This window comes from Epinephelus fuscoguttatus, linkage group LG17 (assembly GCF_011397635.1).
Source record: "Epinephelus fuscoguttatus linkage group LG17, E.fuscoguttatus.final_Chr_v1".
NCBI classification, from domain to species: domain Eukaryota; kingdom Metazoa; phylum Chordata; class Actinopteri; order Perciformes; family Serranidae; genus Epinephelus; species Epinephelus fuscoguttatus.
The window spans coordinates 4,932,812-4,950,306 of record NC_064768.1 but is presented as its reverse complement, the minus strand read 5'-3'; the positions used below and the strand labels follow the sequence as shown (position 1 = coordinate 4,950,306).

The window sequence follows — 17,495 nt, the reverse complement described above, 5'->3', positions numbered from 1 at the left end:
CTGAGAGCAGAGCTGATCTTCTTCCAGGCACTGTTCATAAGTGTGTAGGCCTATCGACTGTGGGACAGATGTAAAGCTCTGGGTAGCCCTGCACTAAAATGATCAACTTTTCTGGATTTATCAGACTGAATATTTACAGAAGAAGGGAAAGATATCTGTCAGCTGTGATTGTTTTGTAATGTGACTCCTGTCTGACTGCTGAGTGGGGCCTCTCCTGTGTCTGTCCTTTCAAATTAAATTCCCACATGGTCCAGTCATATATATAGAGTTTCATGTTTGTTATTTTGGGCGACTAAGTAACCAATGAAATTTTGCTGACTAATGACCTTTCTGGTCAACTAATGTTTGGTCGACTATCGTGTATTTGCACTGTTATCTACTCACATCTTGCTCTCCTGAGACATTACAACTTTATCTGGGCTTGATGATGGGGTGATGTTTAACCAGGAGCTCTCAGTTAACTTCAGGATGCTCTTATATAATCCATGATCACTGTAACCCATGATGAAGTTCGTCCTGCCGTACATCTGCACACAAAGTCAGTTAGTGACAGCATGATACAAACATCTTTCAATAATGGCTGTACACTGAACCTCAGTGGTTTTGGTAATAATCATAATCTCTTTTACTTGTTATGAAATTAGATTTTTAATTGTATTTTGCCAGTATTTAACTCTTTTTCTCCAGCAGACCTCTTGTGTTTAGACATTTAACATTTACAAACTTATTCTAGGGGAAAAAATAGACCAGCACATTTATATTCCACAAAATTGGGGGTTTAGCAAAATTTCAAAAAGGCACCTAACACTAGCTGGACTAACACAGCTGTTCTGTGACAAAACACCTGAAAACAAAGGTCCACCAACAGGAGTCTTTTTTTTAGGAAAATCAGACAGGAGTCAGATGAAGGCTTACTATTGAGCGGTCAGCCAGAGACAGAGGTGTGACCAAGGGTTGGCATTCTTCAGGTGTCAGAGCCGAGGTGCTCAGAAACAGCCCCACTACCAGGAGTTGACTGCTGATCCACAGATTCATGATGCTACAGCTGATCAACTTCAGAATGTAACTGGAAGAAATCTCAGGTGACAGATGCACGACGCAAAAGCAGCGATGACTAAGCCTCACCGAACCGGTCATTCTTTATAAACGTGACTGGTAGCAGAGTTACAAGCTTCTGGGTTTTTCCATTATTGACATTAAAAAACCCCCAGAGTTGAGCAAACGATATCTCACTGTCTACGTTCCTCTCTGCAGGTTCAAAGGTGCTTTCAGGGTTTGCTGTGAGTGTAGGATTTCACAAGAACACTGTTAGGTTTGTGTTTTAATCATTGAATAATTTGCTGAATTGTCCTCGGCCACCAATCCATACAAATACACAGCTGAACTTAGACACAGCCTGACCTCTACCCAGTGTACTGGTGAAATATCCAAAACTCCATGATTATCCGGGGATAGAAATGCTGTGTTCAAGTCACAATTCACAATGCAGAACAGTGAGATATAATGCCCAAATACAGACTTCATGAACACAAAAAAGTTTGGACTGACAGCTATCGCGACTGAAATGCTTTGTAAGTTTGGTGCTCGTCATCCAGCAGCATCAGATTTACCATGTAAAAATCTTTAGAGAGTATCAGTGTCTTTATTGACATATGTCAGGGATACTCATCTTGCATTGCCTGGGGGCCACTTTTGCAAAATGAAAGGAGGTAAAGGGCCAGTCAGCAGCCCCAAGCCACTGATGAGCTAAAAATAGATCTTGATGATAAAGATGAGGATGAAATCTATGTTTCATTTTCGTTGATGAGACGTGATGAATGTTTGTGGTGGACTTTTTATTTTATTTTTTATTTATTTAACCTTTATTTAACCAGGCAAGTCATTAAGAACAAATTCTTATTTACAATGGCGGCCTGGCAAAAGGCAAGAGCCTCTTGAGGAGAAGGGGACAGGGATTAGAGGGGTATCAAAAGATAAAAGAAACAGCAACACATACAACGTGCATTACATAAAAGACAAATAGCATAAAGTGGCTAACAGAGACTTTTAGACATTAAAAGCTGAGAACGGCCGTTCTTGTAATTATCTTCAAATGCTGCATGAGCGACAGTTAATAGTCTGCATCAGGATGTTTCCACTGTAAAAAAAAAAAAAAAAAATCCTGATTTTACAGTAAATAACTTTAAATTTTTGCAGTAGCTTTCTGTTTTTTAAAAATAGTATACATTATATACATATAGCATTATTACTGTATAATGGACAAATCCTTACTGTAAAACCTGTTTTCAGCATGTTGCTGTAGTTCTGCAAAGCATCATGGTCAAAATTAAATTCTACAGCAAATAATTTCTTCCTGCGGATCAGACTACAGTAATTTCTAGCGGGAACAGGACGGGTGTCACAAAGGCAAAGCTGGTAAGTTAACTGCACACACTTCACAATTTAAATTTCAGTGGAAGAGAAAAAGCAGCCTGTGTTCACTTAACTGTAGACTAGCTACGCCTGCCCTGATAGGCTATTTTACCCTTTGACTCATTGCCAATGACATTGGTAGCTACAAGCTCGCTTAGTACTGTCTCTGGAGCTAGACTAGACTTAACAAATTAACGTTTAGCTTGGTGAGTTTAATTAGTAACGTTAGTACCATTAACGTTTGAATTGTGTAACGTGTGGTGTGGTGTGCAACGTTAGCTGACAGCTATATTTGTTAGCTTATTCGGTTGGAGCTAACTGTCACTGCCCGAAGTTACATCAACTTATCAAGTGAACTGAATTTTGTCCGAAAGTGCGCGAACAGGCCGTACGGTAAGTGACGGAATGAAGTTTGTCCAGGTGGAGTTGCCAAACAAGACAGCGGCTGCGGTACCGCAAATCGGGCAGCTTAGCTAAGTTAGGTAGCTAACGGTAACGTCAGTCGTGTTGTGCCCTAAAGCGGCGCTTTGTTCTTTTCCGAAGGACATGGTTGTCTAACGGTTGTTGTCCATTTTAAGAAGGACCACTATCGCCGTCTGGAAACCCTGTTTGTCTTTGCTGGCGTCGGAAAACCCTTGCTAACGTTAGTTAGCATCACCGAATTGAAGAGGTAACAGTGACTTTCATATCTTAACGAACCAACAGTTTTGACAATGTTTTTCAAGTGTAGGCAGTGTGGCTTTTCTGCAGAAACAATACCGAAGTATGTAAACTATGCGAAAGTACACAGAAACCATGCCAACCATAGGTTTCCATGCGGGATGTGTCCCTTCAATTTCAAGACTTGGTCTGCCTTGCGCACACACATGTACCGCAACCACACAAAACCTAAACCTGCCGTTAGACCTCGCAAGTGCTTCGTTGAGGAATGTCAGGTTGAGGCGTGCACTTTTAAAAGTTCACAGTTTTCAAGTGTGTGTGGGTATTTAAAGGGAGGGATGGGAAAAAGATTGTCTGTCCCTTCAGTAGCTGTCAAAAGCAATTCAGCATCCAATCATCATTCACATCACACATAAGCCGGAAACATGCAAAAGAGTTGGTAGATAGCACAGATGGAGGGGTGAGCATGGATAACACAGGAATGCATGATGATGATGTTGATATGGAAGCTGATGTTGGTGATGGAGATAAAGACAGGGATCTTTTTCTTACCAGTTTGGCTCTGTTTTACTTGAGGATGCAAGCAAAGATGCTTTTACCTGTGTCCACAATATCCACTCTGATAGAGGAGTTCCAAGAAGTATGCACAAATGCTATGTCCCAAATGTTCAGTAGACTTCGTGAAGAAATATCAATTGTCGATTTCTATTGGATGAAGTGATTAATGGCAGGTGTGCTGCACACCTGTCATTAATCACTTCATCCATTAGTATTTGACAGGAAACCGATGTGTGTGCTTCATCCAGGTAGTACTCGAGGTGGCCTACAGTTAAGCACATAGTCTATACATCTTCAAAATGGGATGCAATGGGATGGGATGGAGTGCTGGGATAGCCAGAGTATCAAACTGAAGCTTTTTCCTACACAGTGGAGTGGGTGGAGTCTGTGGTGTGATCCAGGCTAGTGCTGGGATGTAACGACTGGGGTTCGATATTTGTAATTCCAGATTCTTCGTCAGGTAAAATCCGGAACACAGCAAGTGTGCAGCAAAGACGCAGGTGAGCCGAAGGACAGGAAAGACGGTCCAGAGGAAGAACGAGTCCCTCAACCCACACGTCGCTTCCTTCATAAGGGACTTAATCGATTATGATTGGAAGAACTGATACCAGGTGAGACAATTCACTCATTTTATCTTTAGGCTGAAGGAGCCAGGAAGTTGTCTCTTTTAGTTTTAGTGTCAGTGTCAGTGGACTGGTTGTAGTGTGTACTGGTTGAATTGCACCTATCTAATGGAAACTTGTTGCATGACCTCGCCAGTGGCGACCTAAAAGAGACAGCTTTCTGACTCCTTCAGCCTGTTGTCAGAACACTAGCCCTGGATCTGAATGCGTCACTGTTTCTCGTTTTCTTTAATATTTTCATGAAATGCACACACACATTGTACAAACACGCCATTTATTGGTGACATCCCTTGGTGACAAAATACCATCATTCTTGTCTATAATGAATGTTTGATTTTTCCACCCACTGCCAGGAAGAAGACTTACACCCATGCAAACAAGTGAGAGACCAGCCCACTACCCTGATGTGTACGCACAAGAAATGCTGGCTATGATCAGAGCTACCTGAACAGGCATGCTTTTCTTTTTTAAAAAAAATCTTTTTCTTACTTATTTGGCTCTTTTTTACTTGTCTCTTTTGGTTTTAAACAAAGATTATTTTACCTGTGTCCTTAATATCCACTGATAGAGGAGTTCCAAGAAGTTTGCACAATGTTATGTCCCAAATGTTCAGTGGACTTTGTGAAGAATTATCAAAGCTTGAAATTCCAGATGAAAAAGTTTCTAATGTTATTGATGGATTGTCAAAAGAAAACTTAAAATGTATAATGATGGCGTGTTCAGATCAGATTCAGCCTGGAAGACATATTGTGTTCACATGTTTCATTCATTGTATTGTTTGTAATCTTTGGCATTAACAAGAATAAATGCATTTTTGGTGACTAAATGTGTCTTGGTTTTACAGTAGGCAATTATTCCACAGTTATTGATTCACAGTATTAAAAATTAATGCAATAATTCTTATTACAGTAGTCTTATATTAGCAGTAATAAATACGGTAAAAAATACAGCACAGCAGTATGTTACTGTAAGGAGTATTACAGTACTGTTACTATTAGTTACTATTGTTACTAATATTACCGTATATGTGATTTACAGTAAGCATACTGTAGAATATACTACAGCAACTTACTTGCCATTTGCTGCCAGCAAGTTACTGTAGATTTTACGGTTATCTTTTTGCAGTGCAAACTATGTTTATTTCTCTTTTTTGTTTTTTACAGAAAATTTACTGTATTAATTATACATCATCTTTCTGCTTTCTTAAATTACAATCAAATTTATGTAAAATGACAATAATTGTCTGTAATTAAACATGTAACACATTATATTAAGGTTTATTTCTATACTAACAATCTAAAGTTTTTCTCTGTAAATTAACAGTAAATCTTATTTTTTTATATTCATATGTACTTTTACATTCAGTCTCTGTAATTAAACATGTAGCTTGTTATATTAAGGTTTTTTTCTATACTAACAATCTAATGTTTTTCTCTGTAATTTAACGGTAAATCTTATTAGTTTAACATTTATATGTACTTTTACATTCAATCTCTGTAATTAAACATGTAGCTCGTTATATTAAGGTTTATTTCCATACTAACAATCGAATGTTTTTCTCTGTAAATTAACGGTAAAGTTAGTTTTCTATTTATATGTACTTATACATTCAATCTCTGTAAATTAACGGTAGATCTTAGTTTTATATTTATATGTACTTTTACATTCAATCTCTGTAATTAAACATGTAGCTCGTTATATTAAGGTTTATTTCCATACTAACAATCTGTTTTTCTCTGTAAATTAATAGTAAATCTTAGTTTTATATTTATATGTACTTTTACATTCAATTTCTGTAATTAAACTAGCTCGTTATATAAAGGTTTATGTCCACACGAACAATCTTATGTTTTGCTCTGTAATTTTAAGGAAAATTTCATTAGTTTTATATTTATGTGTACTCTGTAATTCCAGATACAAAATTTGCAAACTTTTTTCATTACATCAAACATGATGTAAATAAAGGTAGAGTATGCAGGATTTTCAAAATAAAACATATAGACTTATACAAATATAATTCCTCTCAATCATCACTTATGACCCAATAGAAGAGTGTGGTGGTCTGCGTATCTGCATTTTCTCATTATTTTGGTGTGTGGCTGGGCCCCTTCTGGGCGGCACCCTTTGGGCAGCATCATGGACGTCGGAACTATTTTCTGAGAGGGGGGGCGGGATTTTTGTTGGGAGGGGCAGGGGAAGCACGCACACTTATCAATGATTAATGATTTGATTTGAAGTTATTTTATAATAACGTAGTTATAAGAGAACTAGAATGGATGAACACAGCATCTTTATTGTTAAGAAAATGAAACTTTGATAACTAAATCAAGCCATTTAAGGAACATAACATTAGTTGCAACCTTGAATGCAAAAAAGAAAAGTCTGCGCTCCTGAGTCAGGGCCGAATTCACAAAAGGATTGCGTGGCTTTTGCGGCTGCTAAACCGGTAAAAATGGAGCAAACAGATACCGTCTAATTCACAAAGCACGCGCAGAGGGTGAAATGCTCCACTAACTGCTCTGCCAAGCAGATTGCGTCTCGGTGCTCCGGTGTTATTTGCACGTAGTTAAATGAGGTAATATGCATATATTTGGCGCAAAAATATAATATATATTTATGCAAATGAGCCTCATTGATACACAACGTCTAATTCACTAACACCAGTGCTAATAGCCACACGCAGTTTGAATGAAGTAAATAACGTCTTTAGAAAGCTGGTGCAAACTGGGCGCTCCTCTGTGGAAGCCTCTCGCCCAGACTTTCCAGCGATCGTGGCAGCAGTGATCGTCTGTTAAATCAGTCTGTATATAATATTTTGACATTATTATTAGAATCATTATTACTTTAATGGCATCCGAAGATATTGATGCGTTGAACAGGTGACAGTCTGCGGTCATTCTCAAAACGCACTTCTGTCACGCACTTCAAAAGCAACTTTCAATAGTTTATTTTACAAAACGGGGGAAACAAACGTGAACAAAAACGGTTCCATAATTCATATTAAATTCAAAAGATAACAAAAAACCAGCTACAAGTGAGAGGGAATAGTGATAAAGTGGTCAAACTTGGTCAAATCCACAGCCTCAACCCATCCAACACTGTCAGACTGATTCACCAGCAGACATCACTACATGAGGGTATACAGTATTCAGTACTTTGCCAAACAAAGTCTAATTAATACTAGCGCTAATAACCACACGCAGTTAAGTGAAAAAGATAACTTTGCCATGTGGCTTATTGCAATCAGGGGCAGATCAGGGGCAAACTGCACTCAGCTGCCAAACTTTGTGGGCGTGTTTGCGCTGGTATATCATTAGCGCAATATCCTTTGTGAATAGGACATTAAGACGGAGCAAACTGCGAGTGCAAGTGAAGTGCAATTCAAGGTGCTATCAGCGGCCACAGTTCATTCTTTGTGAATTCGGCCCTCAGAGTTTTCATGCATATCCAAAAGTGGACCTTCTCTCAGTTGACCTACTGATGAAGATTTTAAGCAGGGTCGAGACATCGCTTTCATCCATAAGGTCACTGTGAGCGTTCATAATGGCCAAATGTGTCTCTCCTGCGTCATGGTGTTGCGCAGCCAAGTTTTCAGCCTGCGCAAGGCCGAGAAAGAGCGCTGGGATGCCACAACAGATATGGGCAGGGCCAGACAGAGCTTAGTGAGCTTCTCCATCTCCGACAGCATGGAGCGGGTTTGGGGCTGCAAGGTTTGCAGGATGGACACAACATCCTGGATGCAAAGGCTACTGTATGTAGTCAGGCAGGTTGCATATCACATCAAAAGCATAGATCTATGCATTAATGATATCAAAGAGATAAATGTAAGTCAGACAAATTGAGTTTAAATTCAGATTCTTTATTTTTTAAAGCGTAATGCAGTGGGAAGGGAGGCTGGGGTGCGGGGGTGCGGATGGGAGGGGGTGCAGCCGCAACCCGCGTACCCCTAGTTCCGACGTCTATGGGCAGGATGTGTGTTTATGTGTGTGAAAAAATCAGAAAATAGCATTTTAATCCTCTGTTAGTTTCTGCCTAGCAAGACTGCCTTCCTAATACACACACAGGCAGCGCAGGGAGCAGGAGAGAAGGAACGAACCTTAAGTGTATCCCCAAAGTTACTATGCTCTTGAGGTTGACACTTTCAGGCATGTTGCAACCCTGGCCGGTCAATCAGTGATGTCATATTGAGTAAAAATACATACATGCTAATGAATCTAGTTAAAGATGAAAACTGTGGTTTCCAACCTTTTCGTCTTTTGACGTCTTACAAAAAGCAGCGTGTAGTCGGGTCACATTTCACATGTCTATGAGTTGTTAAGCTCCACCAAATAGTGATTTTTCCCTCGAAACTTCTCACATGGTTTCATTTCAATTAATGTTCAAATGATTCAATATTTCACCAAAAAACATAGATTAGAGGAAAAGTCCAGACATTTGTGTATCAAAAATATGTATTGTGTCTACTTTCCCTCCCATTAATCATCTCCTAACCTCTCAGATGTATCTGCTGACCCTTTGGAGGGGCCCAACCCATAGGTTGGGAACCACTGAACTAAACTAGCTAACTGTATATAAAGCAGTGTAAACTAGCTCCACCGCCAGCAGCTACAACAGTAACATGCTGCTCTAACATTGATGCTTCAGTATTAATAATCCAATGATGTCATATATAATAATATATCAGTCACTTCTTTTTGCGTTAATACAGTAACTACATTTTACTGCTAAAGACCCGCTAAAAACAGCTCTCCCTACCTGCAGTATATCAACACCCTGGCTACATGGTTTGACAGCAGCTTCCTGGATCTCAATATCACCAAGACCAAGGAGATGTGGCTGGGAAGCAGCAAGAGAGGAGGCAATAAAGACCCTGTGCCCACCTTCAAGCCAATCAGCCTGAAGGGTTAGGAAGTGGAGCAGGTCACCCAATTCAAATACCTCGAGACAATAATAGACAACCAGTTAAATTTCCAAAACCATGTGGACTCTGTGTACAAGAAAGGGAGACAGCGCCTGGTTCTTCTGAGGAAACTCAGGAGTTTCAACTCCGGCCGGCGCACAATGTCCATGGTCTACAAATCACTGACCGAGAGTGTGCTGACATTCAACATCGTGTCATGGTATGGGCACCTCCCTGTCAAACAGAAGAACACACTGGCACAAATCGTCAACCAGGCCGGAAAGATCATTGGACATAAACAATATCAACTCCCGCACTTGTACTCACAGATTTTAATTAAAAAGGCATTACAGGTTTATCAAGATCCCACTCATCCCCTCCACTGTGCTTTCCAGCTGCTGCCATCAGGCCGGAGACCTGCAGTCCCATTAGCAAGGAACAATGGCTACAAGCGGTCATTCATTCCATCAGCCGTGACCATCCTTAACAAAGAACTGCCCAGATAATTTTACTATGCAGTTAGTTTTGTATAGGCACTTTATGCATTTTTATTCATGCCCATCTATCTTGTAACTCCTCTCTGGAGCAAACTGGACTGATTTCATAGTCTATTTTACTTATATTTATTCTTATTTATGTATTTATTGTGCGTAGTGTCGTCTGTGTTGTGTGTTTTTTATGCCACTGTCAAAGACAAATTTCAATTTTATGTAAAGTTTGATGGACAATAAAGAAGTCTAAGTCTAAGTTAGGGTTAGAGTTGTGATATTAGGGTGTACAAAACATCTATCTGCGATAACATTCTACTTCGGGTGTGCTTCAGCCCACATGCCCAAAAGCTGACAAAAAACGTTATTTCTCAGAATTGAAGGTGACATATACAACTATCGTTTTGTTGATTTGTCAAGGACGCGTTCATGTATTTTTGTTGAGAAATGTTAAAGATATCATTAAAAGAAAACATTAACAGAGTGAGGAAAATATTTCCAGGTGGTGATACAGCATCCACAGCAACCCATACAAACGATAGAAAGCCTGGAAAGATCTCTGTAATAACTGACAAACGAAACATCATATGCATTCATTCAACAGAGGACAAAGGTTTCTTCATTTAATAGAGGATGGTAGTATATTTTAATTTGTCTTAGATCACTAGACAGAACTAATAAAAAAATTGTATTCATACACTGCAATAAAAAAAACATTTACAATCAATTAAATATAACAGCCTATGCGATGAGGGATGTAGGGGAACGTTATTTAATTTATTTATTTATTTGGGGGGGGGGGGTTCTTTTTTGTAATAAGAGTACAGTAGATACTAGTGTAACCTATGATTGATGAGTTTCCTGTTATGGGCTCTTATTGTGAAGAGTGAAAGAGCGGAAGTGGTATATGCAATGTTTGACTTTGACTGGGAAAAGGGAGAAGTCGTCCTTAAAGTGATAGTTCAGGTTTTTGGACATGAAGTTGTGTGAAACGCTGACCATCTGTAGCTCTGATGTGACGGTGTCACTACTCTCAACGAGCCTCCTGCTCTAAGAAATCGCCCGTAGCTTACCGGAGAAAAAGTAGTTCTGAAGATATAAAGGGGACACGTAACCAAAATGTTTTAAGCTACAAAAAAGTATGCATGTGTTTTGTTAGACTATTTCAATCATTTTAAAACATCCCGGCATTACGTCAGACCTTGCTATCAATTGGGACTATTTTCTGGCCAGTATCACTCCGCCGTGCAGGCCCGCAAGACAGCACGGCAACAGAAATCAATAAGACAGTTCATCACCACGCCGTGCAGGTGCGCAGGATAGCAACGGCTAACGAAAACTTCATCGGCTGTTTCCAACAGAGAACCAGCAGGCTATTATTAGTGAGGAAAAAGATGTACTGGCCCTATATACAGCGCAAACACCGGCTCAGGCTCACAACACACCCTCGTCAGCTGCTGTAGGTAAACAGAGGAATACCAAAATGGTGCGAACTTGTGATTTCCCCAGCTGTGGGAATAAAAACATCGCTGGCTACCAATTCCATCGGTTTCCTGTTACAGATGTAACCCGTAGGCAACTTTGGCGAACCCACCACCAGAACAAAGCAGAGACTGGTCGTAATCACATATGAATTCACATTTCTATGTGACTGATTACTCATGTCACGGATTTAGCAGTTAGCCTAATATAATAAACTAAATGCCTACAATAAAACGAGGCCGCGTATAATGTACTCTCCACAACACAACAGGCTATCAGTTCAATCAAACATTTTGTTTTACAGACATCGTTATATAGACTGGTAGGCCTATCAGGTAATGTATCTCTGGGCTCAGCAGTGCGGAAATTGCGTTTTCTCTGTCCATCGGGATCTGTGGGCAGCTGAAGTGAGCCTGACATACGCACAGTTGCTTCACCCTTGCCGGCTTGGTAGCGAGGTTCATCCCAACTGACACAAGCCAAAGTTGCCTACGGGTTACATCTGTAACAGGAAACCGATGCTGCCGTAAAGGAAGAAGAAGAAGAAGAATGGCGACCGTGACATCTGAAGATGTTCAAGTAAGTTAAAATGTTGAAAAGTTTCTTATAAATGGCATTGTCTAATCCAGCAAATTACTTAATACATATGCTTAATACATATGCATACAACGGCTTGCTCGATAGTTTTCGGCTAAGTTAACTAGCGTTGTAGGCTAACGTTACATCAACACTAGTATGCTTTCATTTTAAAACATCTTATTTTTGCGGGGTTTGAGCCTGGCATCGTCATAGTATGGACGTTTGTAAAGGAAGATAGAGTAACCTTGCTGAGACCCAGCTTCTGCAGTAGTAACACGCAGACCTGAGCTGCTGCTAGCCGCCAGCTAACGTTAGCTGGCGATGTGGATGTAGGGCCTCGGGCCCGCTGTTCACATAACCGGTCCGGCCGCGGATCCACCAGAACTCATTCACTAAACAAACATTTTAACAGTTGTTTGCTTGTCGTCTTGCAGACAGACCTGACAAAGCATCAATTCAGACTTTTATGAATCGGTATCATGATGTTGTCATTTCGGGATACTTTTGATCACTTTATTACAATTAAATCTCGTGAAAATCTAAGTTTATTTTGGCGGGGCTCATCAGACAGTTTGATTTGGTGTACAGGCAGCACACAACTGCGAACCCTAGCGGTGAAAAGTACAGTACTTGAGTAAATGCACTTTGTTACTGTCCACCATTAATCATGAATGTCTTCAATATATTTAGAGATGTATCTTTGTATCTGTCTTCGATTGATGTAAAGCTCTTTAAACTGCATGTTGTGTGTAAAAGGTGCTATACAAATAGATGTTGGTATTATTTAATACAATCTTAATGTTGTTGTTGTTTTCTATGTCAACAGGGGATTCTCAGACAGGACATGATTTACAGGCTGATAGCAAAATTAGAGTCAGCTCTTTCAGCAACACCTCTTGACTTGGACTTCCTAAGATTTACATGTCGGCAAGAGTTGTACCTCTGGGATGCACTGTCAAGGCATGTAACCGTCCCCCCAGAAATTGTGCACGCCTTGCACGAGTTATACAGACTGGTGATGGACCAAATTGAATATGCTGATGTTACTGAAACTGTTGAAACTGTAGCTGGAGATAGGGGGCGTCCCAGGTACATTAGGAGAGATTGGCTGAATTTTTGGAGATGTCCCGAGCTCGTCAGTCAACTAGTAAGGTCTACCCAGGAAACTAGAGTAAACAACGGAACGTTACAGAAACACACGTAGCACTGCTCTCTCTCATTAACGGAGTTTATCCACACTCAGTGTTGTGTGGTAATGAGTTGGTGGATGTTGCAAAGCATGTGTACTTTGAGCATAATAGAGGCCAAACTCGCTAGCCTGGTTCCAGACCATAGACCCCGCCCACTCAACTGAGTAGGCTTGCATTACTGGTCTGGCATACTTCAATGAATTTGCCAATGAACGCTGGGGGTCTAGCGATTAGCCAATCAGCGCCACGCTGATGTCAAGCTGTACACCGGTGGGTAACTGGTGAGGACAGCAACAATGGCGACCGCTACAGATCCTACAGACCACATTAACGATGCTATCGAGGTATTTCGCCACTACTCGCGTTAATGGAGGACCAAATTAAGGAAGCTGCTAAACTGGATTTAACGGCGATGCGGCTGGGCGTGCACGACGACGGAGACATTTTAAACGGGCAATGCTCGCTTGTTTTCGGCACTCCTGAGGCATGGATACTAATGACGTCAGATTCTGGGTGAGTCGTTGATCTCTACTGATTGGTTAGGGAAAAATCAAATTCCCTCCCCCTTTGTAAATCGCCTTCAATGGAAGCCATGTCAGACTGAAGGTTCTGGGAGCTTCAGTCTGACACTCAGGCTACAAACTCGTAGTTAGGAGAAACTGCCCCCATCACTTCGCTGTTTAGCTACAATGTTGTGCAGCTACGTAGCAGGAAACTCGGTCCCACCTGCACATTTTTTTTTCGGGTCTTTTCCCATTGTAGCACTCGTGGACCTGGAGCTGTGGAGCGTTATATGGAAAATGACCGGAATTCTCCTTTAAGGTGACTAGATTATATAACCTCTCCCTCTCTACTTGTCTCCTCTCTTTCTCCCCTATCCTCTCCTTCCTCCATGGTGAGAACATGCAAACCGCTCTCCGATTCAAGTTGTGGGATATGTGTTAAAATATCCTTGATGCTTGCACTGACAAGAGTGTAGCCCAGTTGTACATGTAAAATATTGAAAAATATTAAGTATACATATTTGAAAAAAATCTCATCATAACACAGGTGATGTGCTTGAATGCTGCAACAAACAATTGTGCATCAACAGCATTTGCTGCTTTCAAAAAAGCAACCAAGACACATGGCATACCATCAAGGTAAGTTTTTACAAGCTGCAATGTACAGACACAAACATGATGGATTTTTTGTCCTATTTTCAGAACTTGAGCATAGACTTGGCTTGAGGCTTATTATCTCAAATCCTTAATTACATACTTCTTTATTACCTACTTGTACTGATCTCTCGTGACAAGAGCATATGCACTAAACACAACTATGTTTTATGCTCATCCTTATGTCACATTTATGTATAAATATATACACACAGCCACTTTAACAGGGAATGTATCACTTGCAGGGTTTTCCCTACCATTACAACACTTAGACACAACGCCCAAGTGCTTTTTCACAGCACGAAAGCCAAATGAACAGAAAAAAATATGCTGAGAGTTCTTTGTGGCTCTTAACCAATGTTTTGTGATTAGTATTTTTATGGTACAAAGAAATATTGCCATGATAACGGTACAAAATTATGTGAAAATGCCGGCCGACTTGAGTTCTATGTATTTTACTACACTGAAATATTTTAACACTCTGGTCATCTGTGTGTGTACTACAGGGTCAGAGGTGATCAGGGAGTGGAGAACATTGAAATAGCCCGATACATGTTCAACGTCCGGAGTTGATCGAGGAAGCTTCATGTCAGGGAAAAGTGTCCATAATCAAAGGTTTTTATTTTATTTAGCATGCTTTTACCAAGCTAATCAGTCTATTGTGTGTAGAATAAACTATTAACATTTTGTCATGTTACCGATTCCTGTGAAGACTTTGACTATTATTATTTTTTATATCCATACAATTGAACGTTTGTGGTGGGATGTCAGGATGTGTGTGACATCAAAATATTACAACGAACTCCACAGCCTAGGGATGGATTGCCTTCTTGATGTGTCCTCCTGGGGTACGGGTTTGTCTCTTGACTTGGAGCGGAAAACAAGGAAGGCACTGCCACTTTTATTAATTATCTATTTCAATACAATTATTGGTTAACAAATGTCAGGACCACATTAATGAACATTAATGGAATCATGGTTCAAAAGCCTCAAAAATACAGAACATTGAATGAATGAGATGTTTATACAAAAGGCAATTCAATATTTGATTTTGGCCCAAATATTCAGAGACAAAATAATAAATACAGCTTAAAAGACACACCAAACCCGACAGTTCAATTGCTGTGTTTAATTGTATGGTATGGTTTTGAAGCTCACATGTGCACGTACTTACTCCTATCCTGTCATCTACAGAAGATCTTTTCGCAGTCCATCTAACATTCCTTCCCAAACTGAAGGCAGACCTGGAGGCTTTTGTGGAAGGCTGGAACAACCACCCACTCAGATCAGAAGGGAGTAAAACTCCAGAGCAAATCTGGAGGGTAGGAATGATGCTTCGACCGATTGACCAGCCGGAGAATCTTGAGGTTATTTTTTCCATTCAAACGACTCCCTACATCAATTTAGAAACTTGTACATCAAAAATAAGCCATTAATGGGGAATTGAAAAAGTTCTCTGAACCCTAGGCAGTGTGACACATCTTTAACTGGTGAAACAATCAGAATTGATTTTAATGTTGGTAATATAGTCCACTGCACTCCGTAAACTATTCATTAAAGGTTGAATATGGAGAATGCGTATTAAAAGCTATATTTAAAAAAAATAAATAATACTTCCACAGTGCTTTTAGAGGGGTGCAGAATAAAAGTGTAGCGTTTCCTTGAAAAATTATATTTAGTCTGAATTAAATAATTTAACAAATTTTGACGGGTTCGACAATGACTTCATCTTTACATCGTACCAGCCAGGCATTGTGGGTTGCGAGGTTTCGTAAAATGGCGGAGTCTGCAATTGCTGCAGCTGCTTCAAAGCCCCGGCGAACGGTGCATTATCCGTCCCAGCAGCAGAGTGAGCGGAGAAGGGCAAAAACGCGGGTCAATATGAAATGAAGTAGTTTCATGTAATGTCCGACCACGGGAGGGTTTTAACCATTTATACCGTCCTGCTGTTAGCTTTGCTGCTGCTGCTGTTAGCTGTTAGCTAGACATCCTGATTTCCAAAAAACTGAATAAATACCACACATAGCAACATATATAGCTAGGCTAACGTTAAATAATATTGTAAAATAATGTTGTAAAATCAGTTGATTAGTGGAAATGAATCATTACCCTGTATGATTCATGGCTTGACATGGTGCAGCTGATATCAAAAGAACCTGGCAACCCGACTTCGGAATTAATTTCGGCTGTTGTGACGACGATCTTGAGACACTAGATGTCGCTGTTCTGCTCATTCTCCATATTCAGTCTTTAAGTACCACTACATTGGAACACCAATACAAATCTAAATGAACAACAGAGCATATCAGGTAATTGTGGTGTTATAAAAAACCCATAGGTTGATGCATTATATGTACAATAGTATTTGGACCCATGTGCAATCCAATCCAACTGCTCTGCCATACAGTCTACTTTTATGAAGCTTCTACATTTTCAGTTTTTGACATTGTCAGAAGGTTGATGATTATACTTTGTTTATTATTGAGGTTGTAGTGGGTGGAGCTGGTGTACTGCTGTGCAATATATTGTAAAGTGTTCCTAATATATATTATCCCCCTCAGTGTATATTAATGGATTGGACAAAAGTATAAGTAAGACAGCTCAATATAATGCACTCCAGTACACCAGCACCATCCACTATGACCTCAATAATAAACATTAAGTAGAATTATCACGTTTCAGGCAATGACAACAAACTGAAATTGAGAAGTTATATTGGATTGCATTAGATTACGAGTGTACCAATTCTTTTTTTTTTTTTTTTAAACATATATTGTATCCTCAGTTTATTTTGAAAGACTAAACTTTTGCGAAGAACTCACTGCAGGAGATACTGTAAATATGGAATGACGACTAATAAAAATGGTATTTTACTCTGTCTTGTTCAACAGGATATTCAAGAGCCAGACGTTGACTGGGATGCTGCAGCTGATTATGGAGAGGATGTGGATGGTGTGCTAGTTGTCCCCGAATTTGACTGTCCACTTAATGAACAGCAGCTATCAGAGGTTCAGATGCTGATTGAACAAAATGTAGACACTGACACTGGGAACCTTTACCTCCTATGTCGTCAGTATGTATATGCTGCTTTGTCAGGAGTTTGATTTTTTTGTTTACATGAAATGGCATTAAAGAACTAACCATTTAATGTATTCTTTGTCTTTTTGTAGTGGATAGGCTCTGTGCCATCTTGGTAAGCCTATTGTTGTCTATAGTGTGGTTAGATCTGCTACACAAAAAAACTAAAGATTACACTTGGACAAATATAGCCATTTCCTGGGTTTGGCCTAATTATTACATCATTTATGCAAATTATGTTAAAAGGTTGCCTGGCTTAGTTATTGTGAGATAGCAATTTCTGGACATGTAAACAATCATTAAGTCTGTGAGAGTCTAACATATTTCTAAGTTGACTAAAAGTGAAAATTGCAGGAATTTCATGATTT

General features: G+C 39.8%; 1 protein-coding gene and 2 long non-coding RNA genes across 7 annotated transcripts in view; 2 read left to right on the top strand and 1 right to left on the bottom strand.

Annotated features, from left to right (window-relative positions):
- The window catches only part of LOC125904306 (uncharacterized), a 102,097-nt gene extending 100,928 nt beyond the window's left edge, over nucleotides 1-1,169 (bottom strand). The window contains exons 1-2 of one of the 3 annotated variants that reach the window (XM_049601641.1): nucleotides 916-1,138; nucleotides 385-527 (exon numbers count right to left, since the gene is read on the bottom strand). In XM_049601641.1, the coding sequence (XP_049457598.1) occupies nucleotides 385-527; nucleotides 916-1,137 (365 nt within the window). In that variant the 5' untranslated portion in view covers nucleotide 1,138. Of the gene's footprint in view, nucleotides 1-384; nucleotides 528-915 lie in introns of all 3 variants that reach the window. The other 2 variants (XM_049601642.1, XM_049601640.1) reach the window with 2 other exon arrangements.
- A 1,362-nt stretch (nucleotides 1,170-2,531) lies between these two features.
- LOC125904343 (uncharacterized) lies at nucleotides 2,532-4,885 on the top strand. 2 transcript variants are annotated; one of them, XR_007451435.1, is made up of 3 exons: nucleotides 2,532-2,618; nucleotides 4,079-4,241; nucleotides 4,607-4,885. It is a non-coding gene; the product is annotated as an uncharacterized LOC125904343 (long non-coding RNA). The 2 variants fall into 2 exon arrangements; XR_007451434.1 differs by lacking the exon at nucleotides 2,532-2,618 and adding an exon at nucleotides 2,958-3,082.
- A 6,338-nt stretch (nucleotides 4,886-11,223) lies between these two features.
- On the top strand, nucleotides 11,224-17,079 carry LOC125904336 (uncharacterized). 2 transcript variants are annotated; one of them, XR_007451425.1, is made up of 7 exons: nucleotides 11,224-11,702; nucleotides 12,529-13,405; nucleotides 13,655-13,714; nucleotides 13,943-14,034; nucleotides 14,556-14,664; nucleotides 15,244-15,416; nucleotides 16,941-17,079. It is a non-coding gene; the product is annotated as an uncharacterized LOC125904336 (long non-coding RNA). The 2 variants fall into 2 exon arrangements; XR_007451424.1 differs by lacking the exons at nucleotides 11,224-11,702; nucleotides 12,529-13,405 and having other exon boundaries at nucleotides 13,433-13,714.
- The last annotated feature ends 416 nt before the right edge of the window (nucleotides 17,080-17,495 follow it).